At 42.2% G+C, this 26226-nt stretch overlaps 2 protein-coding genes across 5 annotated transcripts in view; one reads left to right on the forward strand and one right to left on the reverse strand.

Annotated features, from left to right (window-relative positions):
- rnf111 (ring finger protein 111) overlaps positions 1-12466 on the reverse strand; it is a 29756-nt gene extending 17290 nt beyond the window's left edge. For 3 of the 4 annotated variants that reach the window (XM_070976631.1, XM_070976553.1, XM_070976405.1), the window contains exons 1-4: positions 12372-12461; positions 11971-12033; positions 6945-7904; positions 2389-2521 (exon numbers count right to left, since the gene is read on the reverse strand). In XM_070976631.1, the coding sequence (XP_070832732.1) occupies positions 2389-2521; positions 6945-7821 (1010 nt within the window). In that variant the 5' untranslated portion in view covers positions 7822-7904; positions 11971-12033; positions 12372-12461. Of the gene's footprint in view, positions 1-2388; positions 2522-6944; positions 7905-11970; positions 12034-12371 lie in introns of all 4 variants that reach the window. The other variant, XM_070976492.1, reaches the window with a different exon arrangement.
- Positions 12467-13927: 1461 nt separating this feature from the next.
- Positions 13928-25513, forward strand: sltm (SAFB-like, transcription modulator). Its single transcript, XM_070969803.1, has 20 exons — positions 13928-14103; positions 15620-15707; positions 15804-15859; positions 16521-16548; positions 17887-18535; positions 19160-19203; positions 19335-19444; positions 19567-19716; positions 19841-19953; positions 20034-20194; positions 20290-20390; positions 20485-20541; positions 20638-20777; positions 20902-21082; positions 21333-21457; positions 22156-22329; positions 22938-23252; positions 23370-23505; positions 24028-24182; positions 24272-25513. Exons 1-20 carry the CDS (start codon positions 13969-13971, stop codon positions 24381-24383), a joined length of 3030 nt encoding a protein of 1009 aa, XP_070825904.1. The 5' UTR covers positions 13928-13968; the 3' UTR covers positions 24384-25513.
- The last annotated feature ends 713 nt before the right edge of the window (positions 25514-26226 follow it).

The following is a 26226-nucleotide window of genomic DNA, read 5'->3' on the forward strand; positions in this document are numbered from 1 at the left end:
TTTAAATCACCAAGTAATGAACTGCTATTGGCAACATACTATATGTAGGACTGTGGTGACAAAATCTCATATTTCGATATCAGTAATGAAGTGATGACATGGAAAAGCCTATTTCGTATCACCTTTTGAATTATATATCAACATATAAAAGACTTTTCTCTCCTTGTAGTTAGAACATTTGGACTGATCTTCAATTAAGAATGTAACAAAACTAAAATATGAACACAGAGAATAAAGAAAGGTAGCAAACACTTTTCAATGATAGCTGCTGTGGACCGATCTCTGGCATAATTTACAAAATATGGTTTTCTGGTCTGTGTCAGGCTTTTCATACCCAAACCACATCCATGCAACAGATGTCGTCCCTCTTTTAGGTATGAGCTCCTTGTTTTGCCTCAGCTGAGACAATATATGAGACAATATATTTAATGTTTCACCTCATCAACTTGATTGATTTCTGTAAATATCTGCTTATTCTGAATTTGATGCCAGCAACAAGCTTCAAACAAGTTTGGACAGGAGCGACTTAAGCCTGGAAAGCAGAGGAATGCTCCACAGGTAATTAGGTGAAATGGCAACAGGTGATCTTATCAATTGGTTCCAGGTGTATCATGATGGGCAAGGGCGGTGTAACGCATTGAGCCTAAGCTTACACGTAGCAGGGTATTTTGGAAAACGGATATTTTGGCACCTCCATTTTCAAAAATAACATCGCGCACACAACATCATTTTCAAAAATGTTGTCGTTTACATGGACCTGGATAAATACGCCGTTGAGCGCATCATAACTATGCCAAACCTATGGGCGCGAGTCTAAACATAGGTTGCTCACATGGCGTTAAGTAGGCGCATGTTGTGACATTTCGGAACCTAAAACGCCATTTAACCCAGTTTACACGCCGACAAATAGCCGGCATTTTCAGAAATCTCCACTTTGGCCGGAGTTTTTAAAAATTATTGTTTTCCGTGAAAAAAAACTCTGTTTCCTTATAAACGAGAGGCCAAACCGCATGAAAACATACGCGTTTTCCCTAAGTGTAAACAGGGTCAAAAAGTAACACTGATGAGTAAAAAGTTTGATTGTTCAAGGAACAAGTTTCGTGTTCTTTTTAAAAAAACTCTTTCTTTACTCTTTACTCAAGCATATTTTTGACCGAGAAATCTACTTTTTATTTCACTACAATTGCCATTACTTTGCACTGCCCCTTACACTCTATAAAATATTCAAATGGAAAGTAACTTGTACCTTGATAAACTTATTAACCACATTTTTAGTTTGTCTGAGCAGGTTTCTTAAATGGTGAGTTGCACTTTTACTTGAGTCATCCTTATGGGAGTAATTGTACTTGCTTGTGTACGTATTTCCAGTTCTCTACCAACCATTGGTGATTGGGTATGAGAGGGGCATCCTTGAAAGGTTCACCACTTTGTAAAACTCATGACTGGATAAAGGACATTACTGCATGGGCACAGGAGCACTTGGTAAATTTGTTTTTGGTAAACAGTTATTTTGTAAATGACTGCATTCTGTTTTTATTTAGGTTTTCTCAGGGTCCAAACTTCTGGAATCAGGGTTGTACAGATAAGTGTCCATGTGGCCATTACTTTAAGTAAAAATACATCCCAATGAGACTTTTCAACCTCTCTTTATCATCCACGTCTCCACTGTCTGTCCAAACGCAGTTAGTTCCAAACCAAGAATATTCTTACACACACTGCTCCCATTTTTTGCTTGCTCATGAGCACCATCACAAATGTGACAGGCTCACGAAGCCAAACACTAGTGCTCAGTTACAGGATGACTGACACTCACAGTCACTGCTAGAGAGAAGGCATCCTACTGACCAACAACCCAGATCACATACAGTACCCCACCAAAAGCAGAGATTCGAAGTAACAGCCTTCAACTTACTGTTTTAAAAAATACTACACATAAACAGGATAAGCACTGTGGCCTCACAGAATACAGAAAGAAAGGGGAACAACAGCACATGACCAGCCAAGCAAAAGGCAATGAGAAGTAGACTGTCGTCAGCCTCAGGCTCCACCACACAAAAGAAAATTGTTCTGAACAATTCGGACACACAATAACATATCTCGATCGGGCCAGAAACTGATTTACAGGTCTGCAAATCTTCTACTCCTCCATCAATCTGCTGTTCAATTTCAGTCTTAGCAGAACCAAAAATGAAAGAAAAAAAAATCTACTTGTGGTGTACCTCAGGGTTCCTTTCCTTTATACTACGTAGATGCTACCCATGATAAGAAAACTACTCGACAGGATCTTACATCATGCAAAAATTGGAGAAATGTTAGAATATTCAGCTAATGTAAAATTCATATAAAACACTTTATTTCAATGTTTGCTGAAAAAGCTGAGGTGCCCACCTGAAGCCGTCTCCAACTGTGACGATCTCCACCTCGCTGTCTGTCGAGGTGACGTTGATCTCCTCGCTGGCAGGGACAGCAGGAGCCGGAGCTGGCGTCGCCTCAATCACCACCACGTCCTCATCCAGAGCACCTGAACACACCAGGTGAATTTAGGTTCAGCCACACAATATGACAAAGGCAACGAGGGCATCCAACACTTCAAATGAAAACTCAGAGTCTGTGCTCTTGATTTTAACCCCGTTAATGAGGACTTTTTCACATTAAAGTTGGGTGAATAGTTTAATGAGAACAAATAAACCAATACGCAAACAAACAAATACATCTATGCAGGTTTGTGCATGCTGTCATTCACATCTCCTCTCCCACAGAACAGGTATTTACTTCCTGCTTTTATTTTCAAAAGGACTGTGTCCCTCTTCGTTTTCAATGGCTTAGCCTAAAACCGAGCAAGTTCTGCAAGTGGCCGGATCGTATTTCTCCAGTTTCATTATGCCAACAGTGGTATCATTAGGCTAACAGGAGAGCAGGAGAAATGTAGGTCATCAGGGCTCAACTCTGTTTGCACCGGGATTGGCTTTTTTTTTTTTTTCTTTTCCTTTCACCGATGCCAAATCTGCTCTGTGATTTGACAGTTACACATCTCACTCCATCTGTGCTTGGACGAAATACCATGAAAGCCCCCTGCAGGTGCGTTCACTGAGAGTGGACGATGAGAGACTGAAGACTGTGTCATTATGGGAATTATAACAAATATTGATCCCATATATTAACACAGCAATATGCCATAATTACAAGTCCATCTATTCTTTCAAACAATCTTCATATTTCAAAATTAAACTCTCAGTGAAGACCCCTGTTGATACTTCATGTCTAGGACTGTCCTGCATGTGTATGTATTAATGGCACCCACATCACACACAAGTAGTCTGGTTCATCACTGGCACTGCTCGAGCATGAAAGTCATGGCAGACTAATCTGAGACAAGTGCATCATTCTTTGTGGAGACGCTGTCAGGACCATGGCGGGGGGGCGACAGGGCCAGTCCCTCCCCAAACAGACTCTGCACTCTGTGTTTCTAACTACTGAGCACACAGCACAATCTGCAGGTTTCTCTTCGGGCTTAAACCCAGGCATGAAACCAGCGATGAAGATCATATACAGCATACTGTTGCAGACAATATAGGTTTATTTGTGCTCACAATCTCATGGCTGTTTCTAATTATTGTCACAATTTCTCACTGGAAGTGAGAGCTGCTGACTCATGTATGTGGTGTCAGAGTCAAAGTTACAAATTCTCTCCCACATTCTTTGGCCTTCCATGTGAATCTTAAAGCAGCCTTTTATGGCAGCTAGTAGATCGACACCGCTTTCAACTTACATGCACATACAGTATATGAAGCTATTGCAAATGGACAGGGCATTTCAACGTAACTGTTCAGATTTACCAGCACAGCAGTTGTAAGTAAAACCTTTTATTAAATTCAATGATGCACTGGGGGCTCTGAAAGCTGGTTTGAGAGTAACAGTAACAACATGCTGTGCTGCAAGAGTGTACACTGTGTTTCTGTGCACATCACCAAGTAACTTGCCATGCTACTGAAGTCCATAACTCCCCAGTGTGATTTCTATTCCAACTGTCTCCTGAGGTCTGCTGCTTAGCACCCTCTGCAAGTCAGGCTGCCAGGCACTCCGGTGAAGCCTTCATGCAGTTACACAAACAACAACACCTTCTGATAACTTGCAGACTGCTCTAACCAGTGTGTGCAGTGTTTGGTTAACTAGTATTCCTATCATGAATATAAAGGTGATAATAAAGTATAAAAAAACACTGGAGCAGGGCCATGTGGCAACTTTTATGAGGTCCAACTGAGGTAGCCACATGATGTGAGGACATGCCTGAGACTGCACAACTAGAATATTAGTTTAGCATCTTAAAAACAACAAACCAGTTGTCACCTGCATTCAAAGTGAACATTTATTCACATTTAATATCTTCTGTGGACTTCAGGTTAGAAGCAGGACGAAACGGCTTCCTGGCTACATCACACACCTGCTCCAACTGGGGGCATTTAGAAGGCAGCGTTCATCGCTTGCCTCCTTGCCTTCCCCTGCTGTAAACAAATGCCTTGTTTTCCCTCCGAGACCTGCTGTTTCTATGCAAAGGCTGCCGCTTGACAGTGTGTGAGTTTTCTCCCACCTGCCTCCCACCGTAGAGGCACAAAAACTTTCCATTCTCCCCAAAGACCAAAGCAGCAGAAATATTGCTGAGGCTGAACGGCAACAAGAGGAAAACAATGAACCAAGGGTGAGTTTTTTTTAAGGGACATAGTGACTCCTAATGTAAATAGCGGATCCTTTCATATCAGAAAATAGGTTTTGTGTGCACAGAATGAGAGAATGAGAGCAAAAAGCTGTGGTTTAGACTGGGAGCTGCATAAACCTGTTCTTCCAACAGGTACAGGGAGCTGCAGTTTCCATTGCAGCCTGCCAGGTGTGGGGCCCAGAAAAGCCGAGAGGAGCAGCTACTCCTTTATCAGCTGGGCCCAGGCCATTACAAAAACAGGCAGACCACATTCTTATGTGTGTCACAACATTTATCGTGTTTACGGAAAACTGATGTCAAAAGCAGTAGAATGCCATTTATATTGTCTTTCGCCATGTTGTTTTTTTACGTAGACTTGTGAAATGGAGGGCGAGAGCATGTTTTCACCACGGCCAAAAACTATGGAAGGTGCGTCCCCTGTTTACTTCCCCGCCTCTGGCTGACAGCCGCAATGAAATCACCCGATGTGAACGACAACCTGTGGCCTCTAGATTCTGCTTCGCTAAACACACAGTGAGTGAGAACGTTAATAAACAACATCACACTTCTGCTACAACCAATTCATTCCTGATTCACAGCGAAGGGAACCGGAGGTCTACGGGTTTAAAAGTTAGATATATTGAGACAATACACGCCTCAGAAGGTCATTTAAATTAAAAAAAAGATCATTCACCATGCTAACAACACCTTGTGATTAAACTCTAAGTCGAGCTCTCGCTGCAAGTTGCACAACACATGCTGACCTCTTCTCCGGCACGGCCATTTCTGTTTTTCTGTTCTGCTTTTCAGCGTATATTAATTCACACTGCATCAATGTACTTCAATCAAAATATGTTAATTCATGCTGGACCTAAGGATGTCTCCTTAAGTGAACTTTAGGAGACATCCAGGGTTTTCCCTAGCATTACAACACCGAGGTGCAGAGCGGTTTTTTTTTTTTTTGCCTTAGCCAACCACGTTCTGCCATCATTTATCGTCATGCTAGCTTCTAACCGAGGCTCAGCTCCAAATAACCACACACACAGAGCGGACAGCGGAGCAGAGAGGCTGTGATGGAGGCAGTGAATCAGGTTAAATGAAGGTAACGTTTAACCCAAGCTGACTGGAATAAAAAGTAGAAATGTGATGAATCTTCGTCTGCAGTTTCACACAAACACAGTGCGACTGTTCGGCTCGCAGCAAACTCGAGCAAACGCTGTCGAGGTGGAGCCGCACAGTTTCTTAGTTTGCCACAAATCTTAAAATTTGGCTTCTTGCTGAGACAGCGGGCCCCCGCCCTCTGCCAGAGGTATCTGCAGGCGGTGAATTACATCAACAGCACGGGGGGAGGACAGGGGACAGGGGACAGGAGGAGAGACTGATGCCTGTGTTTCTTTCTAAAATTCACTCAGTATTTTGATGTCAGGAATATTTTTTTACAAATGTGACCTTTTTGATTTTTGACTTCTTCCATTGAGATATTACTGATTGTCTATCCTTTGTGTTGTAAACTTTACTACTGCTGCTAAAGAACAACATTTGGTTATATTTAACAAAATAGAGCGATTCTACTTGTGTTCTCAATTGATTTATTTCTAAACGATGATTACCTTCATCTTTAAGGTATAGAATCGACGATACCACCCCTACAGCTGGCTAGAGGCAGGATGGGAGGATGAGCAGCTCAAATCTCTTCACTGTGAGTCTTCTTTAAGCGTTGTTGTGTGCTGATTATTATTTTTTGGCCCACAGTGTGATCACTCACAAAAGTGTGAAGGATTCCTTCAGGACATTGCATTTCCTTCATCAGTGAGCATATTTGTTTCACTTTTTTTTTCTACATTGTGGTGCAGCATTCTGCTTATTCTATAACAGCAATCTATTAAAGCCACATTGTCTCAGAACGGTTAAAAAGGAGCTTTAAATACTGTGTAAACAATCCACACTTTCTCTCCTGACTGGTTATCAATGCAACAGAAGCATCTATTCGTTTTAACTACCGCAACACAAACAGCGATCGCTCTAAAAACACAAACGCCTGACCCTGACGGCGCAGTCCAGCGTCACGGTGACCTCACTGCGATGACACAGTATCATGCTACATAAGCCTTCCCTGTTGTATTCTTTTAACCACATGGTACACCTGACATTAGCATAGCTCATGCTGTAAAACGCCATGTGTTTGATTCAATTCAGAGATTACAATGCAACACAAAGATCCCACAGTACTCGAGTCATGGTTTGTAATTACCCGTGGTAACAGCAGCGCTGTTGGGCTGGCTGCTGGTGCTGCTGACATCCACGTACAGCTCATCTTCTCCTTCCGTAGAAGAGGGGGAGGAAGAGTCACTACTGAGCTCGTCGCTGGAACTACTGGTGCTATGGAGTAGCGCGTACTTCCTACGTGCTATAACTTCTCGTTTCTTCCTCTGCAGTAGTAGTCGTTCCTTCTGCTTCTGAGTCCGCTGACCTCCTCCGGGAGCTGTTTTCACAAAGCGTTTCCTATGCAAGGGCCGCCGGCTGCTCAGACACGGCCGCTTCAGCAGCACTGGCTCAGCCTCAGACCGCACCCACTTATGAGAGCGATTCCCCCGAGCTCGGCCCAGAATGGGGCGCAGGCCAACTGCGGTGGCTCCTCCTGTTGTCAGGGCAGGAGCCTTGTGTTGGCCCCCATTTGCTCCAGATTCCCCCTCGTCCTCTGAGCTTAAAGTGTCCGAGTCCCCGAATCGCAGGCTGGAGGAAGGCGAGGAAGCACAGTCACTAAAAGAGGATTCGTGATTATGTTCATCCTCACTGGGGTGCTGTAAAAGTTCTACCCTGGGGCGCTGAGGGGCCAGTGAACTCTCACTGATGTGGGCCTCCTTCAGCGCACAGTCTGATGGCCCTGCCTGTTGGCCTTTTCTTTTTCTGCGCCCAGGGAGGCTCCGCTCCGAGTCCCTGTGTGTCCCCGTGTCCCTCAGGGGCAGATGCCTCGACTCACACAGGGTTTCAAATTCGCTGCCTGCCTTTCCAATCACCTCCATGTTGCTGGGGAAGTTCTTGGCTGCCTCCATGGGCTCTGGGTTCACCAGTGGCTCCTTCAGATGCTCCTGTCTGCTGGGGGCCTCAGATGGCACCTCACTCTTCATGGTGGCAGGTCAGTCCTCAAAGGCCAAACAGCAAGAGCACTCGCATCAGATCCTAGACGTCTGTCCGCTGCATCTCACAAAACCTGAAGAAAAAGAAGAAATGAACAGAGTTACAGGTGCACAGGCCACTCTGCTGCATGACAGAGCAGCGTCAGTGACTGGATTAAGGCCTTTCATATCAGACTGATTTCACAACAAAAAAATGGCAAAAAAGTGATCTCATCTAAATATGCGTCTGACCAATGAGCTAAAACACTGTGTCTTTTAATTCATTCATGAAATGCAAAGCTGAAAATGAACAGTTAATTAAACTGGTGAATAAATTAAAAGCAAGTCAGCAATGGCCCATTCAGACATCAGAGATGAATTCAGGCGGCTTGTTGGGCTTAATCAACGTTTTTTTTTTTTTTTTTATCAACTTCCAACAATTATGAAGACAAGAGATTAACCGATTATTGCGCTGCGTTTTGCTTAGCGATGACGCTCTTGTTTTGTCCTATGGTATAAATCAAGCGCTCCCTCCCTAAAAGTCCAAACTCACCCTCAGCCGAGCTGTGGTATGCTGCCGCAGTCAAGTGAGCCATTGTATGTGGAAACCCGCTCAAGCGAGCTGCCGCTTGGATTGCGGTGCACATCTATTCGTGCTGTTATGGTACCGGTGCTTGGAAAAGCCAAAAAGTCGCATTTCAGCACTCCTTTCTCACATTTTATATATCAGATAAAAATGACTAGGATTATAAAACACATCACATATCAAATATGTTTTTATTATACTTTAAGTTCAATAAAAGTGTGTTGTTTCCACAGTTAATGAATAATTGTGTTAAATCTTCGTCATCTCAATGTTGACCAAAAGTACAGCGATTATGATTTTTGCCGCAATCAAGCAGCCCTGACATCAATTAAAAGAAATAGGACAATCTGACCAGAGCTCAACAGCTGCGTCCTCTGGTCAGATTGTCAGTATGCTACAAAAATGACTAAATCTTAAAATGACCCCCCTCCATCCATCAGATCATTAGAAAACAATACTTAAATGACCCCTGAATGTAACTGTCAGTCTTCACCTTTCGCAGGGACAGAGGAAATCTATCAAAGGCTAAAATGGGTTTGGTGGAGTCTTTCTGACATGGGAGACAAAGCCTGTTTTTAAGAAAAGCCAATCCAAGGCACCGGCTTCAGCTTAAACAACTAGAGTAACTGATTACAAAAATGATAACATATTCAAATGACAAGAAAATGAAGGACGATGAAAAATCAGTTCATAGACGATGACACAAAAGTCTGTCACAGTGCGATCACTGTCTTTACCTTTTTGTCCATATTATTATATATTTTCATGATGTGATAATTGTAGCTGCTTTATGTTTTCCGCACTGAATGTCTCAACACAAACCCAAAACATTACATTAAATACAACATTTCACTGATCAAGCAACAACACACAGGCCTCAAAACAAACATTCATACGCTCATAACAATATTTCATGGTATTAAATGTGTGTTAGTACGAATTAAGACAGTGTGACTGACCCAAGACTGCTGATTAAAGAGGGAAAATAAATCTCCACAGGCCGAGTCAAAAGTCATGGCTGAATCAATACGGATGTGTTTACCGTTATGCTGATTAGTCCGGGTCAGACTAAATGAAAATGGGATATCCACCATGAAACTCGTTCTCATGTTTATGGCATGACTTTGGGACAGTTCTGTCTGTATTTGTGTGCACAAACAAGTCCCCCCCCCGAGAGAAAGAGACTCTTCAGGCACGTTACAGAGGGAGAAGTTTCACAGCGCTGTAAGGTCTCCCAGAACAACGCCAAATTCTGCTTCGTGAATGCAACAAATAGTTTGAGTCTGCGTTCAGTGTCTGTGTGTATTTTCAGAAGCTGCATGGCGTACTACACCCTCTGTGAAGCAACGGTGGTGTTAGCGTTTCTCTGTGCCCTCAGCTGACAGCAAATACGGAAAAATCCATTTAATGCAGTGAATAAACCTGAAATATTACTCATTGGTGCTTTTTGGAAAACTGACCTATTTCAGGGATGTGTTCTTCTCCTGAACTACACAAATACTCTGATATAAAGTAGTTTTCTTTCTTGCTATACATATCCAATATGTATGGTGATACCATCATTACTATGGGTAAGACATTGTTATGTTGTTGTGTGAATGGTGTTTTACATGTGGTGTACCCAGATTGCAAAGGTTCACAATACTCCAAGGATACATTTTACTTCATTGTATATTTCTATTTCATATTCAAGATTTTTAACTTGCTGTACTTGTCTACTTCTATTCTCTCTTGCTGTATTTATTGTGACGGCTGTGCACCAAAATGCCAAGGCAAATTCCTTGCATGTGAAAACCTACTTGGCAACAAACCTGATTCAGCAGGATCTGTAATATATCAGGCTTTGTAAAGCTCAGAGCAATCCTTTAATAGATGCTTTGATCTGCCCCAATTCTGATCCAGCCGATCGGTTTGGAGATCCCATTTGTGTATTTTAAGCAAAACCGCACACTCTGCGTTCACTGAGTTGCAAAGCATGTGCGTGATTCCAAAAAAAATCCAAAGCTGCTCAAAGGTTTTGTGGATATTTCCAGTGCAGAGACCACTGTGGCCTGAATCACACAGGGTGCTGTATATCTGCAGTGATGTCCACCTGCGAATTGTCTTTTTCAGGATATCGTCATGCAACATTCGGGACAGTGTGAAGAAAAATACACAAATGCAGCCGAATGCACTTTATGCATGTGGTGATATCGCCCACATCAGAAGACACAAATGTGGAGCCACTATTTCAGCAGGTGATTAGGGAACACATTGTACCAACCCGGTCTGTGTGGCCTTCTGGAAGCATAAGTGATGTCAAACAACCTAAAAAAAATAAAAACCTAACAATTACTTAACTTTTCCCATCCACACTGTCCGCTGAGGCGACACAACGTAAGTTTATCTTCATCAAAATCTGAATTCAGATAATCAAAGCCTGACAAACATGGTCAAATCTAAACACCAAACCACTGCATTGAAGGCATTTTATTCCTTTGTGGGGCCTCTGTGGTTAGCAAATCCAAGACCCACAAAGACTTTTTACGATACAGGGCACAGCCACAAAAACTACCGTAGAGTTCACTCTCCATCTGTCCGGCAGCGTCTCAGTAAAAATGTAACACAACAACATTCCTGCTGGTGTTTGCAGCAGGGTAATTGTATTGGACTGCATAGATTGTACAGGTGTCCCTGAACGTTGCATAGCGTCAGAACGGCTGTAACAGCCTGAAAACACACTGAACAATGTCATTTCTTTGTTCACTACTCATTTGATAACAACACGCTGGCTGTCACTTGACCTGAAGTTGTAACTTTTGTGAAATAGGGCTGATGAGGTTGATCGTGCCAGGGAGTGTTTTCTGCAGAATTTAGTGAGCTCACTATCTACAACACAAGCCACAGCGCTTTTACTGCTTTTGCACATATATATACACAAACTCACTGGTGAGTGAGAGTCCTTCAGATGCCACAGAGAAAGCTGCGCAATGACATGCATGAATTCAGGGGCCTCAGAGGACAGCCCTCAAGGAAAAAAAATCCCCATGCATCAAGGCTGAATACTGCAAATATCTAACAAATAGGGCCACATAGGCTTGAGCAAGAGACGATACGGATGCTATCGAGTAAACCAGCCGCAGCTGCTTATGGCAGAAAATACAAGGTGTAACAGAAATGGCAACAGTAAGCCAATTCAAGATGTACGACTGAGACAGGACTGCTGAGCTGCTGCTAACGATGCCCACACTGGGCTTTCTGTCTGTGAAACCACGATCGCCCACTCTGACTGGGCAAAGCAAAAACAGAGTAACATAGATCCATGTAGCCTGACAGTGCTGGAGCTAAGCTCAGTTTCTACTACGCTTAACAATTACAGTAAGCTCGGCTGCTGTCCGTCCGTGTCCCACTAACGCTGCTGTAGCGATGAGGCCAGACTAACTCGGGTAAAGGGATTAGCACGATAATATGAATATCCAGTGTTAGTAACTTGTGTTTAGAGGATAGCGATGACGAACCAGGAGAAACCACAGTGGACAGCTAGCCACCTAGCCTGACACATACTCCAGAAAGAAGACAACAAAGACAACACGTACCTGGGTCTAAGTCCTTTTTTCAAATGGTGTCACCGTCCTTTTTGTAGCATATGAGGTTAAATCCTGTGGGGAAATAATGACAACGATGAAAGTCGGCAGTTATCCTAATGTAAACCCTAACTACAACTCGGTAGGCCTACACAGACATCGCGATCCGACGATGTTAGCAGCTGGGATTGTGAAACTGACAACACAGTCCCGAGCTGATCCGAGAGGCAAAATCGAAGGCAATGGGCCCTGGATGGCTACGAGCTAAGCTAACATAAAGGCTAGTCCCACTTCACTCATCAAATACCCGACTACAGTCTGACATTTTGACTGGCAAAGCAGTCCTATCGAATCTTAACAGCCAGTGCGACCTCTCTATAGTGTTTCTATTTGACAAGATGGAAATGTCTCACTATTAGCCCTCGACGAAGTTGCCATTCCTGCCTTTCGAGGCATCCACTCTTGTTTACCCAGCAGGTCGCCTGTTCGCTGGCTACGGCTTCAGCACAGACGTTTCCCTCACCGCCGCACGGGGGCGCCAGATCGCCGCCAGCCATCTGCTACTTTACGACACTTTACGACAGTTTGACTTAACACCTTTTGCATTTCAAAGTAGGACGCATTGATAAAAAAAAATTATACTCTGTCCTTCATCGCCCTGCTACGGTTCGACAAGAGCGCACAAGATAGTTAGTGCAATTATAGGTCAGTACGCTTAAACAGTGATGATAATGTGAGATCGTGCACCATTGTTTTGCATGCATCGCCTTCCTAAATCCTCGATTCCAAATACTAGAGCTCCCGCTAGCGGAAGTAAGTTGGACGTGTGGAAAGGTGATAAACCCCCTAATGCAAAATTCTCAAGAATGTGCACTTTCTGTAACTTGACAAATGGTGTCACTGAGAAGCATAATCCCCCAAGTGTAAACTATTCGTACATAACATACATATACCCACTCAGACTTCAAGACTTTAGACTGTTTCTTTACTGATCCCAATTTGGGAAATTGTTTTGTTGCAGTAGCAAACATACAGACAACACAAAATCTATACAAGAATTGTTTAAACAGTAACAAAAAGTAGTAAAAAAAATATAGACAGGAAAACTACAATATAACAGAAAATAAACAGATATTTACATCAAAAAATGTGTGCAGTTTTGGAAGGAATTCAAGGAATCATTATTTGAGATGAATGGACCTCTGAATGGTTAAAAATGAAGCATGCTGAAAATTGATCACAAAACGCATACACAGACTTTTAACACTACCATGAATATCCACACAAGGCAGCAGTAAGTACATTTACACCGAACATCGTAGTCCATATAAATGTCTCAACCACTGGAGGTTTGTTTCATTCATTATAAATACATACAGATTAAGATTTGATTTTTAATATTTAAATAGATTTCCTATCCCAGTAATGATCTCGTGACCCCTTATCAGCCAAGCACACTGTGGAAATGAAGTTACAGCCTATAGTGACAGTCGACTCACATATAAAGGGAAGAGCAATGGTTTGGGTTTAGAAGTGCCCACTTTATTTTTGCACTTATTCATGTTCAGTTCAGTTTTTTTTTTTTTTTTTCAGATTTAAGTATTGTGTCTTTTGAGATCAACAAGAGAAACAATAGAATATAGAGTAAAAGCAACACCTGGGTACATGTGAACACTAACAAATGGCTGAAGTAAATAAAGTCCTCAGGCCTCGTCAATCATATGGAATGTAAAGCTGCTTTTGTGTAATGGAAACGTATCTGTAGACTGGAAAGAATGCTTCTCAGCTTCTTATGTAAAGCACTCACTGTGTTGGGCATAAGTTGTTTGTGTCGGATAATGTTCTACTTTTGTTGGAAACACTGGGGCACCGATCTGTTTTCGACCTCCATTCATTCTCCTCCACCGCAGTAAGTGGCGTTGTGGCTTTTATCGAAGACAAATAAAGACAACGAAGAAGAAGCTGGGTTAAACGGTCTGCGCGCGCACGACGAAGTAATCTTGAGGTAAAATGGCGACGGGTGCCATTTCCACGGAGTGTAAAAAAATATCAGAATTAAGAGTTGTTGACCTTAAATCCGAACTCAAACGAAGGAATTTGGACACATCGGGTGTAAAGAGCGTCCTTCTTTCGAGGCTGAGACAGGTAACAAAAAAACGAAGCGAGTTTGCGCCGGAAAGGGTGACTGAGCTGGGGACTACGATGCGGAGTTGCTAAGGCCAACGTTAGCTAATGTTGAGACTGACTTCCTGCTAGGCTACCTAGTCAGGTTAACAGTTAGCTAAACCATTGAAATGGCCGCTGGCTCAGTTTGGCTCTTTGCAGTGTAACTACACCTTAGCTAAACAGCTTGAAACATATCCATCAGAAAAAATGAGATGTTATTCATTCGAGTTTGATTGGTTACTGTGATTAAATGATGCTGTAACGTGAACGTTACACGCACTATACATGCTGTAACTTCAGTGTTCAGTCAACGAGGAGGACACAAAAGGTTCGTGTAGACTAAATATGACTCCAAACAACAGGTGAAGAGGGCTTTCTGTCACTTTAAAGCTTTACTCTATGAAATCGGCGTACTTTGTGCTAACATATTGTGTGTGATTGATTGTCTTCAGCTGTCGAAATGAAGCGAGCAGAATCACTCGCATGCTCCTTTAACTGTGGAGTAACGAAGATGTTAAGCAAATCTGTGTTTGGACTTTCATGTGTTAGATTGAACATGAGGAAATGTTTTACATCCGTGTTATGAATTTATTTATTCCAAGTTTGTCCATGAAATGTGTGCAGTTTATGAACTAGGTTTAACTGTTTAAAGCGAATACATTTGGGGATAAAAATATAAACACTCACGGTTATTCAGTGCTGTTTGCTGGGTTTACACGGATTTAAACGTTGATTTAAAAAAAAAAAAAAAAAAAAAAAATGTTGTGATGAGTAAAGTCTGCGAAGACATGTCTCCTTGTTTTTCGAGCAGCAGTTTGAAAATACATTGAATAATCTGAACATATTTGGTGTGAACCAGTTCTAAATGGTTTTCTAAACTTGAGTTTGTTATAAAATTCATAAGTAGTTCTCAATTGTGTTGCGTGTTGATGAGATTTTATTGAATCTGAGGCCAGTATCGAATCTCCCCATTGAATTGAAATCCGTTTGAATCCCTTATAGAGTCTGTCACTTAGCTTTCAACAATTTTAGGTCACAGATATGACCGACTAAAACTTGACATTTGGAGTCAAAATTGAGTTATAATTTCACATTTTATGGTCGTCAGATGTCATACTCGTCGTCCATAAGAGAACCTCATATTGTACAACCACAATTTGTGCACCATCAGCAGTTGCAATAGAATCGGCAGTACATGGCTTTAATTCATGATTTTCTGGGCCTGCACATTAGTTATTCACAGCGCAAAACAACTCACTTGTTGCACTTCCCAAGAGTGATGTGATGCACGGACATAATCAGTTGTCATGTTAGCGGTCAAACTAATTGGATTTATTTTTAAATCTTGGATCATATTTAGCTCAAAACACCTTACCAGGTGTTGTTGTTGACAAGACGATTGGTGGCAAATAAAACAACCAGGAACAGCAAGGGTGTTGTTTATGTGGTGGTAATTTTAAACACTTTTTTATTGAATTATTTGTCTTTTTTTAAGGCTGTTGAGGATGAAGGCGGTGACCCAGAAAACATTCAAATCCACCTTTCAACTGATGCATCAACTCGGAAAAGTGGGAAAGCCAAAGGTAAACTTGCATTTTATTATAAGCAAGTCCATATGTTGTCTTTTTTTTTTTTTTTCATTTTGATTTTTCAATTTTTATATGTCATTCACTTTATAGGGAAGAAAGTGGATTCAGACGCGGACACCACGGGGGAAGAAGATGTGCTTTCTAAGGTGACTGTGACATACATTTCTGTTGTTAATGATTTTGTGTTGTCTTGTTGGCCTGTGTTGCCAAAATATATCATTATCAGAGTAATGCACAGTGATCATTGAAATTACATCTTATGTCATTTTGTAGAGGTCTTATGAATGCGTGCTAAGCAGTGAATTGTTTACAACAAACATTTTGAGTGTGAGTCTGATCACCATAATGAGAGCATTTCATGGGTTTGTGTAGAGGCAAACCTGAAATTATTTAAAAGTCTGGATCGCCAAGAGATGTTTGCATGGCCACACAAACATCTGTCCATTCCAAAAAACGTTCCAGTGGCTGCCAGGAAGTCAAAGTCTGAGAAATGTGAAAAACCTGTATGACAGGAAGCAGTTCAGATACTTGTAAGAACTACCATGCTTTTAAGTATTGTTTAGAAAGTTCAACTATAACTGGATGCAGAGCTACAAACTTTATTCACACTGGCTGAAACTTCTCCTTGTCAGCACTTACTTTTAAGCTACGTCTTGTAGTTTTCGGATAGAAATTGAAACCTTTATTAGAAGGAAAATCAGTGAAATACTGTGAAGAAATATTTCTATTCATTGTCTAAATACATTTTGCTGCTATGCTTATAGAATTGAAATATCCGTCAGCTGACCTTGGTATTTTCTTTTCTAGGAAACTGAAGAGTATGAATCAGAAAAAGGTACGTATGCTGGTACACAATGGCCAGTGCTAACACGAGGTGGTTTCTTTTTTTACAGCCAACACATATGATGATGAGAGACTCCGGGTAGAATGCATAGCCTCCATCGAGTGGTATTTCATATTTCTGCCAGCCACTGCACTTTCTAGGTCACAGTGTGCTAAAGGGAGCACAAAGGACATGCTTAAGGAAGATCTTTGTGAAGATTGACTCAAGTTTTTTGTAATTGGTAAACACATGCATCACAGGATGTGGGTTGCCTTGACCCAGGTACCCAATTTCCTTCAATAACAACTTATTTTAAAGAAAAATTCGGTTTGCTTCACTGGATTTCCTATTGCCTCTGGCATTCAACTGCATTCCCCAGGGAAACAAAGAGTGAAGATTCACAAACAAGCTGCCATTTGTTATGTCCGATGAATGAGGATCCTTGCACTTTCTGTTGACATTTTGATTGACGGCATTGGTGGACAGACCAGGGACAAATGCACTGGATAGGTCTGAATACCTAACTCCCTTTACCATAGGAATCCAACACCGATGTATTACAGGATTTGCCAAGTGAGACAGCCTGTGAGTGCGGCCGGAATTTGGGTAAATCAAGGACCGCTAGGCTCCTCGAAACCCTTGGTAAAATTGCATGGACCTTGTTTCAGGAGGCAACTAAAAGATCAAGAGATGTCATCCATTCACCATAGGCATCCATCCATGATGTTGTAGTGAAGAGATCTGACACAAAGCTTGTCCTGGGATTGGCACAGACAGACAGTTGGGACCAAAGGGACACAATTTTTGTACAGTTGTGTACAGCTGACTGGACACATTACAGCAGGTTGGATTGATGATGAAAGAGCATTTTCCAGAATGTTCTGAAATCTGCCGATGAGACATTAATGATGTTGATTATTGAAGAAATTTTGGAAGATGCTGAAGATTTCCTAAACTCTGATGAATTTTGACGGACTGTCCTGCTGGAGATTCATTTTGCTCAATGGAAAAAACAGAAGGGTGAACTGATGAGTTGTTCTGCCTCATTTGAGATTTGCCACAAGATTCCCATCTGGAGAACTGCCACCCATTGTGGGAAGCATCTGGATTTGCACGTTCAGTATGAATTATACTCAAGTTCTTTACATGTGTCAAGAAATGAAGAGCGCTGAACCATCCCCCATTTTCAATGAAGATTGTGTGTTTTGTGTCTTCCTGTGGTGTCTACGCCCTCGATGACCATTAACACTAAATGTGCTTTCTATTCTACTTTTTTAGGTCACCTAACAGTCGACATGTCAATGTTAAAAGTTGTGTTTTTGCCATGTTTATCCTTATTAAATCCCTCAGATGTAACTGATACAGATGATGGTACTCGCGAAAATTCTAAGCCTGCACCCTGTGAGGACAGCCTCGTTCAGCCTGAGGCTGAGGCTGAACCAGAGTCAGAAGCTGTGGCGACTGAGGCTGATTCAGAGCCTGAGCCAGAGCCAGAGCCAGAGCTGGATGCTGAGGCTGAGCCAGAGGTCGATGCAGATGCTGAGCCAGAGGTGGATGAAGACGCAGACCCCGTGATGGATGGGGAGGCCGAGCCAGAGGTGGAGACCGAACTGGCTGAGATGGATGCTGAAGCCATGAATTCCTCTAAAGAAGCTGAGGACGATCACCTATCTGTCTCAATCCCAAATGAAGATGCCATCACCCTAGATGTTGATGGTGACGATCTCCTGGAAACAGGTAAACATGTGAAACTTCCAGATCCAGATGCCGAGAAGGGCACTGATGTGCCAGAGGCCTCTGCCGAGACGGGCCCAGATGATGACATGAACGTGGAAGAGTCGCACGGCCACAAAGATGGTAAGAAAGACGATGGATCCAGGGGTGAGCCCACGAAGAAAGACAGCAGAGAGACCTTGAAGAAAGCAGAAACGGGAGATAAAGAAAAGGATTCTGGGAAGAAAGGCCCCTCCGCTACTGGGGCATCAGGTCAAGCAAAGAGGTTTGTCTTTCTATGTCAGTTCTTTGATACTACTACCAAGTCCAGCTCACTAAGAACGCAACATTGTGGGTAGCCTCAAGATGTTTTTTGCCATAAGGGGAGTGTTCACTGATGTACCTAATCCTGCCATTTACTACTTTGATTTATTTCCCTGAAGTTGGTTAAATTGTGACATTAACCAGGAGCTGAGAAAACACCTCTTATTTTGTTACTTTGACCTTTCCACCAGTTTTAAAGCCTTTTCCAGTTTCTGCACAAGGCATTGTAAAAGAGCATTAGTCCCCGTGATGGCAGTTATTTTTTTATTTTTTATTTTTTGGTTGCTTTTTTTCTTTTTGGTCAATGATTCGCTGTGAAGTTGAACAAACCTCCGAAGATTTCATTGGTCCAGGGAATAAATTGGCTGACAACCTGACCCATCTCACCACTGGAAAAGCAATGAAGCCTTTGAGACATTGGTTCAGATCTACGCCTTGCCTACAGGAATTTTTTTCTTTTGTATTTTTCCCGAAAAGTACAAAATACGGTGTTTTGTTCCACTAGATGTATGTCTGTGATTTAGCACCAGGGATTATGTACCGTCACTCATTTCCTTTGTTTGTTGTTACAACATTTGCTTTGTAGCTCTTCAAGAGACAGAGATGGAAAAGCTACAAAAGACGAAAAGGGTAAGAACTATTATATTCATTTGTTGTTGGAAATACGGAATATTTAGGGAACCTTTTATCATTTGGTTCATCTTGATGTGCGATATTTTTCTTTGACACCTAATGACTGTCAAATGTGTTTTGGAAAACAGTTCTTTGCAGCACCAGCAACAGCAGCTCTTCTCGTAACATTTGGGTGAGCGGCTTGTCTTCAAACACCAAAGCAGCTGATCTCAAGAACCTGTTTGGCAAATATGGGAAGGTAAATAAAAAGCAGATTTTTCTTTTTTGGAATTAGCGGTTGAATGTTTTCAGTATGTCTGCAAATATCACATTTATACTCTGCCATGTAGAAAATGTTGAAATGAATGTTGTTGTTGATAGGTTTTGAGCGCCAAGGTGGTTACAAATGCTCGGAGTCCTGGTTCAAAGTGTTACGGCTTGGTGACGATGTCGTCTAGTACAGAGGTGACACGGTGCGTCTCCCACCTCGACTGTACAGAGCTGCACGGACAGCAGATATATGTTGAAAGGGTAAGTTTGGAAGCAGATGAGTCTAGATTGTTTTTAAAGAGACCTTGACTGGTCTAATCCTACTTTTATTAATGGGAATATTATGGACCTGTGTCATTTATGTTTCACTGCTGCTGTTTATCAGGCCAAAAATGACCCGTTCAAGAAGGAGGGCTCAAAGAAGGAAGCGGAGGACAAAGCAAGTTCGAGCAAATCAAATGATAAGCGCGGTTCCACTGGGATAAAGTTGACCAACAAGTGAGTGACAGAACAATTCTTTGTCTTTAATTCTTTGCTGATCTGAAGCCCCTTTAACCCTTTGTTCTCCTTACATCTAGAACACCACCGTCTCACAAAAAAGAAGACAAGAAATTGGATAAACTCTCAGAAAAGGACAAAGATTTATCCAAGAAACAAGAGGCTAAAAGTGGAAAATCTGAGTCTGTTTCATCGAACTCAGGACAGGATTCTTTGAAGAAAGACGACAGAAAGCACGGACGTAGGTTTAGCTCTTCTCAGTACTAATTTAGAGAATTTGAGTTAATCAGTAAGCATGTCAGTTCTCTGATCATTTACCTTTTTTTCTTTTTTTAGGTGCAAAGAGCCCAGGCAAGATGGTGATGGTCCATCACGCCAAAGGAGATTCGAATTTTGGAAAAATGAGACCTTTCAGAAGGGGAAGGTATTTTGATAAGGTAAGGCCTTTTATTTGTATTTGATTTAATGTAATCACTTTTCAGATGTGTCATCAGAGGATGTTAAATGAGATTCTGCTTGGTCCTTTTTCAGCCATTTATCAACATGAACGCTCAAAGGCAGCCTAAATGGTTGATTCCTCCTGAAGAGGTATGAAGCTCCTGATTCTATGGACATTAACTTCATATTTGCTTTAAACATTCTTCACCTCACTTTTTATTTCTGTTCCCCAAACCTCTGCCTCAGTTGGAGATGATGAAAGACAAACAGCGATCTTTTGCTAACAAGGGGGAAGACATACTGCCCTTTGAGAAGATGAAGGAGCAGAGGATGCGTGAACGGATGGCTCGTGTGGAGCGTGTCCGTAGAGCCGTAGAGTTGCGGAGGTAAGCTGGAACACAGTTCAAACACATCGAGAAGATAGAAAATTCAGAGGTCCACGTAGGTTTTATTCATTGTCCTAAAGTTGTAAGACAAAGGATGTGTTTTTTTTTTGTTTGTTTTTTTTAGGCGGCGTGAAATTGCAGAACGAGAACGGCGGGAGCGTGAGCGCGTCCGTCTGTTACGGGAGCGTGAAGAACGGGAGAACCTTCTCCGGGAGCGCCAGAGACTGGAGATGGAGAGACAAAAACTGGAAAGGGAGCGCTTGGAAAGAGAGAGGCTTGAGAGAGAGAGAGTCCGTATTGAGCAGGTACAGTGTCCATCTCAGGGATTAATTATTATGCCAGTCATAGTCCAGGTTTTCAGGTGTGCTGCAGAAGAAGGGATAGACACCTGTGTCAGTTACCATAATTGGTTGTTAATCATTCATTGGCTTTTAAGTTACGACTTAGTTTTAAATCCATCCATATTGTTTTGAGAACGTTGGTAAAGTCATTCAGACCATGTGATTTTATTTCGTTTTGTAACTGCCTGACAATGTCCACGACTGCTTCTTTCAGGAACGGCGTAAAGAGGCAGAGCGAATGGCACGTGAACGTGAGGAGCTGCGGAGGCAGCAGGAGCAACTCCGCTATGAGCAAGAGAAAAGAAACAACCTCAAAAGAGGCCGTGAAGTGGATCACAGGTATATACGCTATTTAATGTTTTGTCTCAGCAGTTTTTGTAGTGATGTGATTATGAGTATGTTGTTGGATTACTGTGGGGCCATGTGAAGCAGTGGTTCACAGACTTTGAGATTTTTAGCATTTTAGCTGTTTGAGAAATGTTGCCTAAATAGAAAACTATTTATCGTCAGGCAGTGCTGGCCATGATTTCTCAAGGAACTGAGGAACCAAATTATTATTGTCAGTGAAGTCAAACTGTAGATTTTAGTACTACTTGGTGACTCCACATTGACTTCCTCTCAGCTGTTCCATCTGACTACTGTTGACTGTTTAGTGGACTTCCCTGGTATCAAAGTAAAATCTATATGGCACAGTCTACATTTATAAACTGAAACTCTGTTTCTGGCCACAGCAACACCAAACACTGCAAATGGATTCTGATTCTGCACTTCTACTCTTTTGAGATATTCTTCCCAGTCATTGCAGTCACACAGGGTTTGTTTTGCTCCTCAGTGACTGCGAGAGGTCTTTGACCTGGTGGAAATTACATCAAACCATGAGCCTCTTTAAGCAAACCTAATGTTATGTTCAAATAGAAAATAAATTAAATGATTCGACACTGCATCCTCAACATTCTAAAATACCCCACAAGTGATAGCTGAAAGTGTTGCAGTTGAAGTTTGTGACTCATGAGGTATGTCTGTATTTAATGTTTCAGTCGGAGAGACGATCCCTATTGGAACGGCAATAAGAAGATGCAGTCTGAGTCTGACGTCCGTTTGAGTCAAGGCTCCAACTACAACCGGCAGCAGAACCGCTTTTCAAACTTCAGTCCCCGAGAGAGGGGTCGCTTTCCAGACACTGCTGCCGAGCAGCCCAACACGTATGACAGGTACAAGAGTTTAAACTACACAAATCAAAGTTTTTCAACGCTATCATTCAGAAGAGGCCTTTTACCCAGAAGGCATTTGGACACAGTAGCACATGTGTAAATAATGAAAAGCCGTGTTGGCTGAATTCCTTTTGGCTGCTTCAGTCGCAGAGTCATAGTCATGTTCATTCCTCCTGTCATGACTTAATGGGGAAAAAAAAGAGCCATTGTTAACATTACCACGTCAAAATATGTGCGGTGAAAAATGCGCTTAGAAAGAAACACATATTAAAAATACTCAAAGGTAGTCAGGATTTTATCAATATTATGCACGTAATGTTCACTTCCAGACAATCTAGAGTTTTCTCTGTTGCATTTCTGGGTAAAAAGGTAGTAACCTGTGTGGACGAGGAGAAATATCAACTGCAAAAGAAAGTTTGATGATGATGTCAGAACAGACAGAAGCATTTGGGTGGTGTCTGTACAGTCGCTCGTGTTCTCCTCTGCTCCACACTACTTCTCTCTGTTAATCTCTGTCTTTCTGGCCTAACAGGTTAACCCTTTTGTGCTGCGTCTTGCTCATTTTGGATAATTGTGATTTTGTTTTTCCCATTCTGGTCTTTGCTCAGACGTAACCGGTTTGACGGTGAGCCAGACATAAAGAAGAGTCGCCCTGCTCCTCACAGAGAAAGCTCCAGCTTTGAGCGATACCCCAAAAACTTTGAAACAGTCCGCAGAGCTGAGCCACCTCCTCCTCCTCCACGCACCGAACTCCGGGACACAGACCGCAGGGAGAGAGACGAGAGGCGGCCCGTGCCCTTGCATGATCGCCCTATGGGAGCCAGAGGTACAATGCCAAGCATGTCGCACAACCGCTCACCCAGGGATGGAGGTCATGGCTGGAAGAGTGATGGCGGAATCAACTCCAACAAGGGCGATATACGGTAAAAACAAAAATGCAGTCTTCGAACATGAGGCATTATCAGTTACCCGCTCCAAAATGTGTTAAAGCTAATTTCTTTGTTTTAATCTGTTGCCTGCTGTAATGCTCGGTTGAGCAGAGGACCAATGAGGATGCGCACAGAGCGATCAGGCAGAGACGGCCCAGGCCCTTCACTGAGAGGAGGCTCCTCGAACAGCCGCGGCAGGAGCAGCTTCAATGGTCGAGACGGACGGCCCATGGTGATGAGCAATCAGGTCAGCTTACCTTCTTTAGGTCACCCTGTGCTCATGGTTCAGGGCATTGACAGGTCATGCAAAAACGTTGGTTATTGTAACGTAAAGCTTGTCTTAAGTCTGAAGATTCTTTTAAAAATCAGCGACTGCCAAACAAGATGACTGATGATCAGTCAATCCACAGAAAGGAAATGGACACTTGATTGTTTGTCATTTCTCCAACAAAAATGATGAATGTTTGGTGATTCCAGACTCTCAAATGAGGTTTTGTTGATGTTGAGCTTTGGGAATTTGTAAAAAGCAGTGTTCACTTTTTTGTGACACTTATTCCCAGTTAATTAAAAAATCATTTAGCAAATAACTGGTGATGAAAATCGTCCTTAGTACTCAAAATTCACATTATTTTCTTTCTTCTGTCTTAAAATTGGTCATAATTTACTATATCTGGAGTTCTTAACAACAAAGTTTCAATCCATTGCTCACACATCCATGAACAGTTGATTGAAGACCGGCTCTGACTCCAAATGTCCTCTGTCTCTGCAGCCATTCAGCTCCGGCCGACAGGTGGTGGTGGAACGTCACGGCAGGGAGCAGGGAATGAGGAAGGAGTGGCACGGTGGATCGGGCTCACAGGAAAGGGGCTTCCCTGATAATCGCAGGCTGGGAGACAGCCGCGGCAGCATGATGGCTCCGTCCAGGTATCCCAAGTTTGCAAACAAACAATGACAAACCTGAGTACCCCTGCTCGCGGCCATCTTAGACTTGGGCTGTGTTTGTGTCTCTGCAGTCACTCTTCGTCTGGACTGAACCGAATTGTACAGATCACCAGCAACTCCATTCCCAGTGGTGGCAACGTGGGTGGGTTCAAGCCCTACAAAGGAACGCAGCGGCAGTTCTAACTGCAACCAAAATTTGAAGACTTTTCTGAACTCTTTATTTTTAGGACGTCAACTGTTTTAGGTGGGACATTTGTACCTGCAATGTTGATAACACTATTTTATTTTGTATAGACAAGTGTTGACCTCAGTGTAGGGTTTCCCTGACAGTTCTTCTGTTACCTTTAAGCAGCCCTGTGCACATGTTTTACTTATATTTAGGAAGATAATGTACAGCCCTAAGTCTTTGTAACAAGTTTTCAAGTGGTGTTACCAACTTCTCCTAATTGAGTGTTGTATGTACATTTTCAATAGCCTAGTATCACACTCAGTTTTCCCGTGTAATATGTCTTATTTTAGTGTATTATAGAGCTCAAAGTGACAAGAGTCGATCACTCGTTTGTACGTTTCTCTGTGAAGAAACAGGCAATATAGGACGATTATTTTGAAAAGTCATTCTTGGTGTGGACGTCCTGTTTTGTAAAGATCAGTTGGATTTGATAAAAACGTTCTCAAACTGTAAACTAGCCTGCATTGTAGCAAAATACGTCTTACAGGCTGGGTTGAATTACTGACAGGCCCGTGTCTCTGAAATAAAATGTGACTTTCCAGTCCAGTTTCTGCAGGGCATTCAGTGGTTGCTGAAAGGACCATAACACATAATTGATATGTTTCATTGTTACTTCAATGATTTTGAAAATTTGAGTACACCTGACAATCAGATCATGACTCCACTTCTGGTCGTTTGGTTTCTTCCGTCAGTCCAGTTCACAGCCTGTTTGAAGATCTGAGTTTGTAATTGACACGATATTGAGACAGGCTCTGTGCATTAGTTAACCCTGTGATACAAGCAGAAAGTACTTTGTAGACAACACGTGAAAAGTTTGAGTCTGAAAATGAAATCTGCTCTTTGAGGTTGATACTTGCAGGAGACATCGTGTCAGCTGTCACTCAATCATCACCTTTCACTTGGAATGCTTTTCATTTCATTTCAGTTTTTTCATTTGAGACTGTTTATAAATAAGTTTCTGTCCTCTTACAGTTGGACCAACACACCAGGTCTGCACTGTGTTTACTTACACTGTTACTTTCTTTACCTTCACACCTGTCAGAATGGGTTCAGAAAGCTCCATTAAACAACAGAAAACTGATAAGCAGAATGAATTTTGCTGATTGTCGTAACCTTGTTGTCTCCGCTCTGGTTGTACCTTCCATGCATTGCTTATGTAAGTAAAGTTTCTCTAGTGTAGCACTTTTCACAGAGCAAAGTGCTTCATGAAAAATAACACCAAAAAACAATTAAACAAGCCGTTCAGCGGCCTGAAGTGATCACACACTAAATCACTGCCAGTGATAAAAGGATGGAGCATGTGTCAAAACAAGAAGCTTTAAATGAATGTAGTCAGTTTGGAGAAAAAAAAAAAAGTGGAGGAATCCTGCCTGGCCTGTGTGTCAGTTCATCAGCGGCAATTTGATTAAAGCGAACTTCATGTAGGAATGTAGAGCATGTGAGCATAGAATGAACAATTAAGGTCTCAGAGGGAGCCTTTATGAGTGCCACAAGTTTAAGTTACAGTGCAGGGTCACGTTATTGAACTTCAGTGGTGCAAAACAATTCTTCATATTACCAAAAACCAAATCCTAGTCAGTGACTCTGAGGGCTTTAGGAGGGTCTGGGCCTGCAGGGAAGTCGCCTGCTTTGTCCTGTTTGTAATTTAATCTCCAGTGCATGTGAGTAGTGGCACTCACCTTTTGGGGAGCCTTGTGCTAATGTGTGTGTGGTCAGTTCAGTGTTCAGGTAAATTGAAAAATTCAGAGTTTTTTCTATTGAAACTGGTCCTTACGTGATATGAGCAGCAATCGCATG

The sequence above is a fragment of the Chaetodon trifascialis genome, chromosome 1, assembly GCF_039877785.1.
Source record: "Chaetodon trifascialis isolate fChaTrf1 chromosome 1, fChaTrf1.hap1, whole genome shotgun sequence".
NCBI lineage: Eukaryota > Metazoa > Chordata > Actinopteri > Chaetodontiformes > Chaetodontidae > Chaetodon > Chaetodon trifascialis.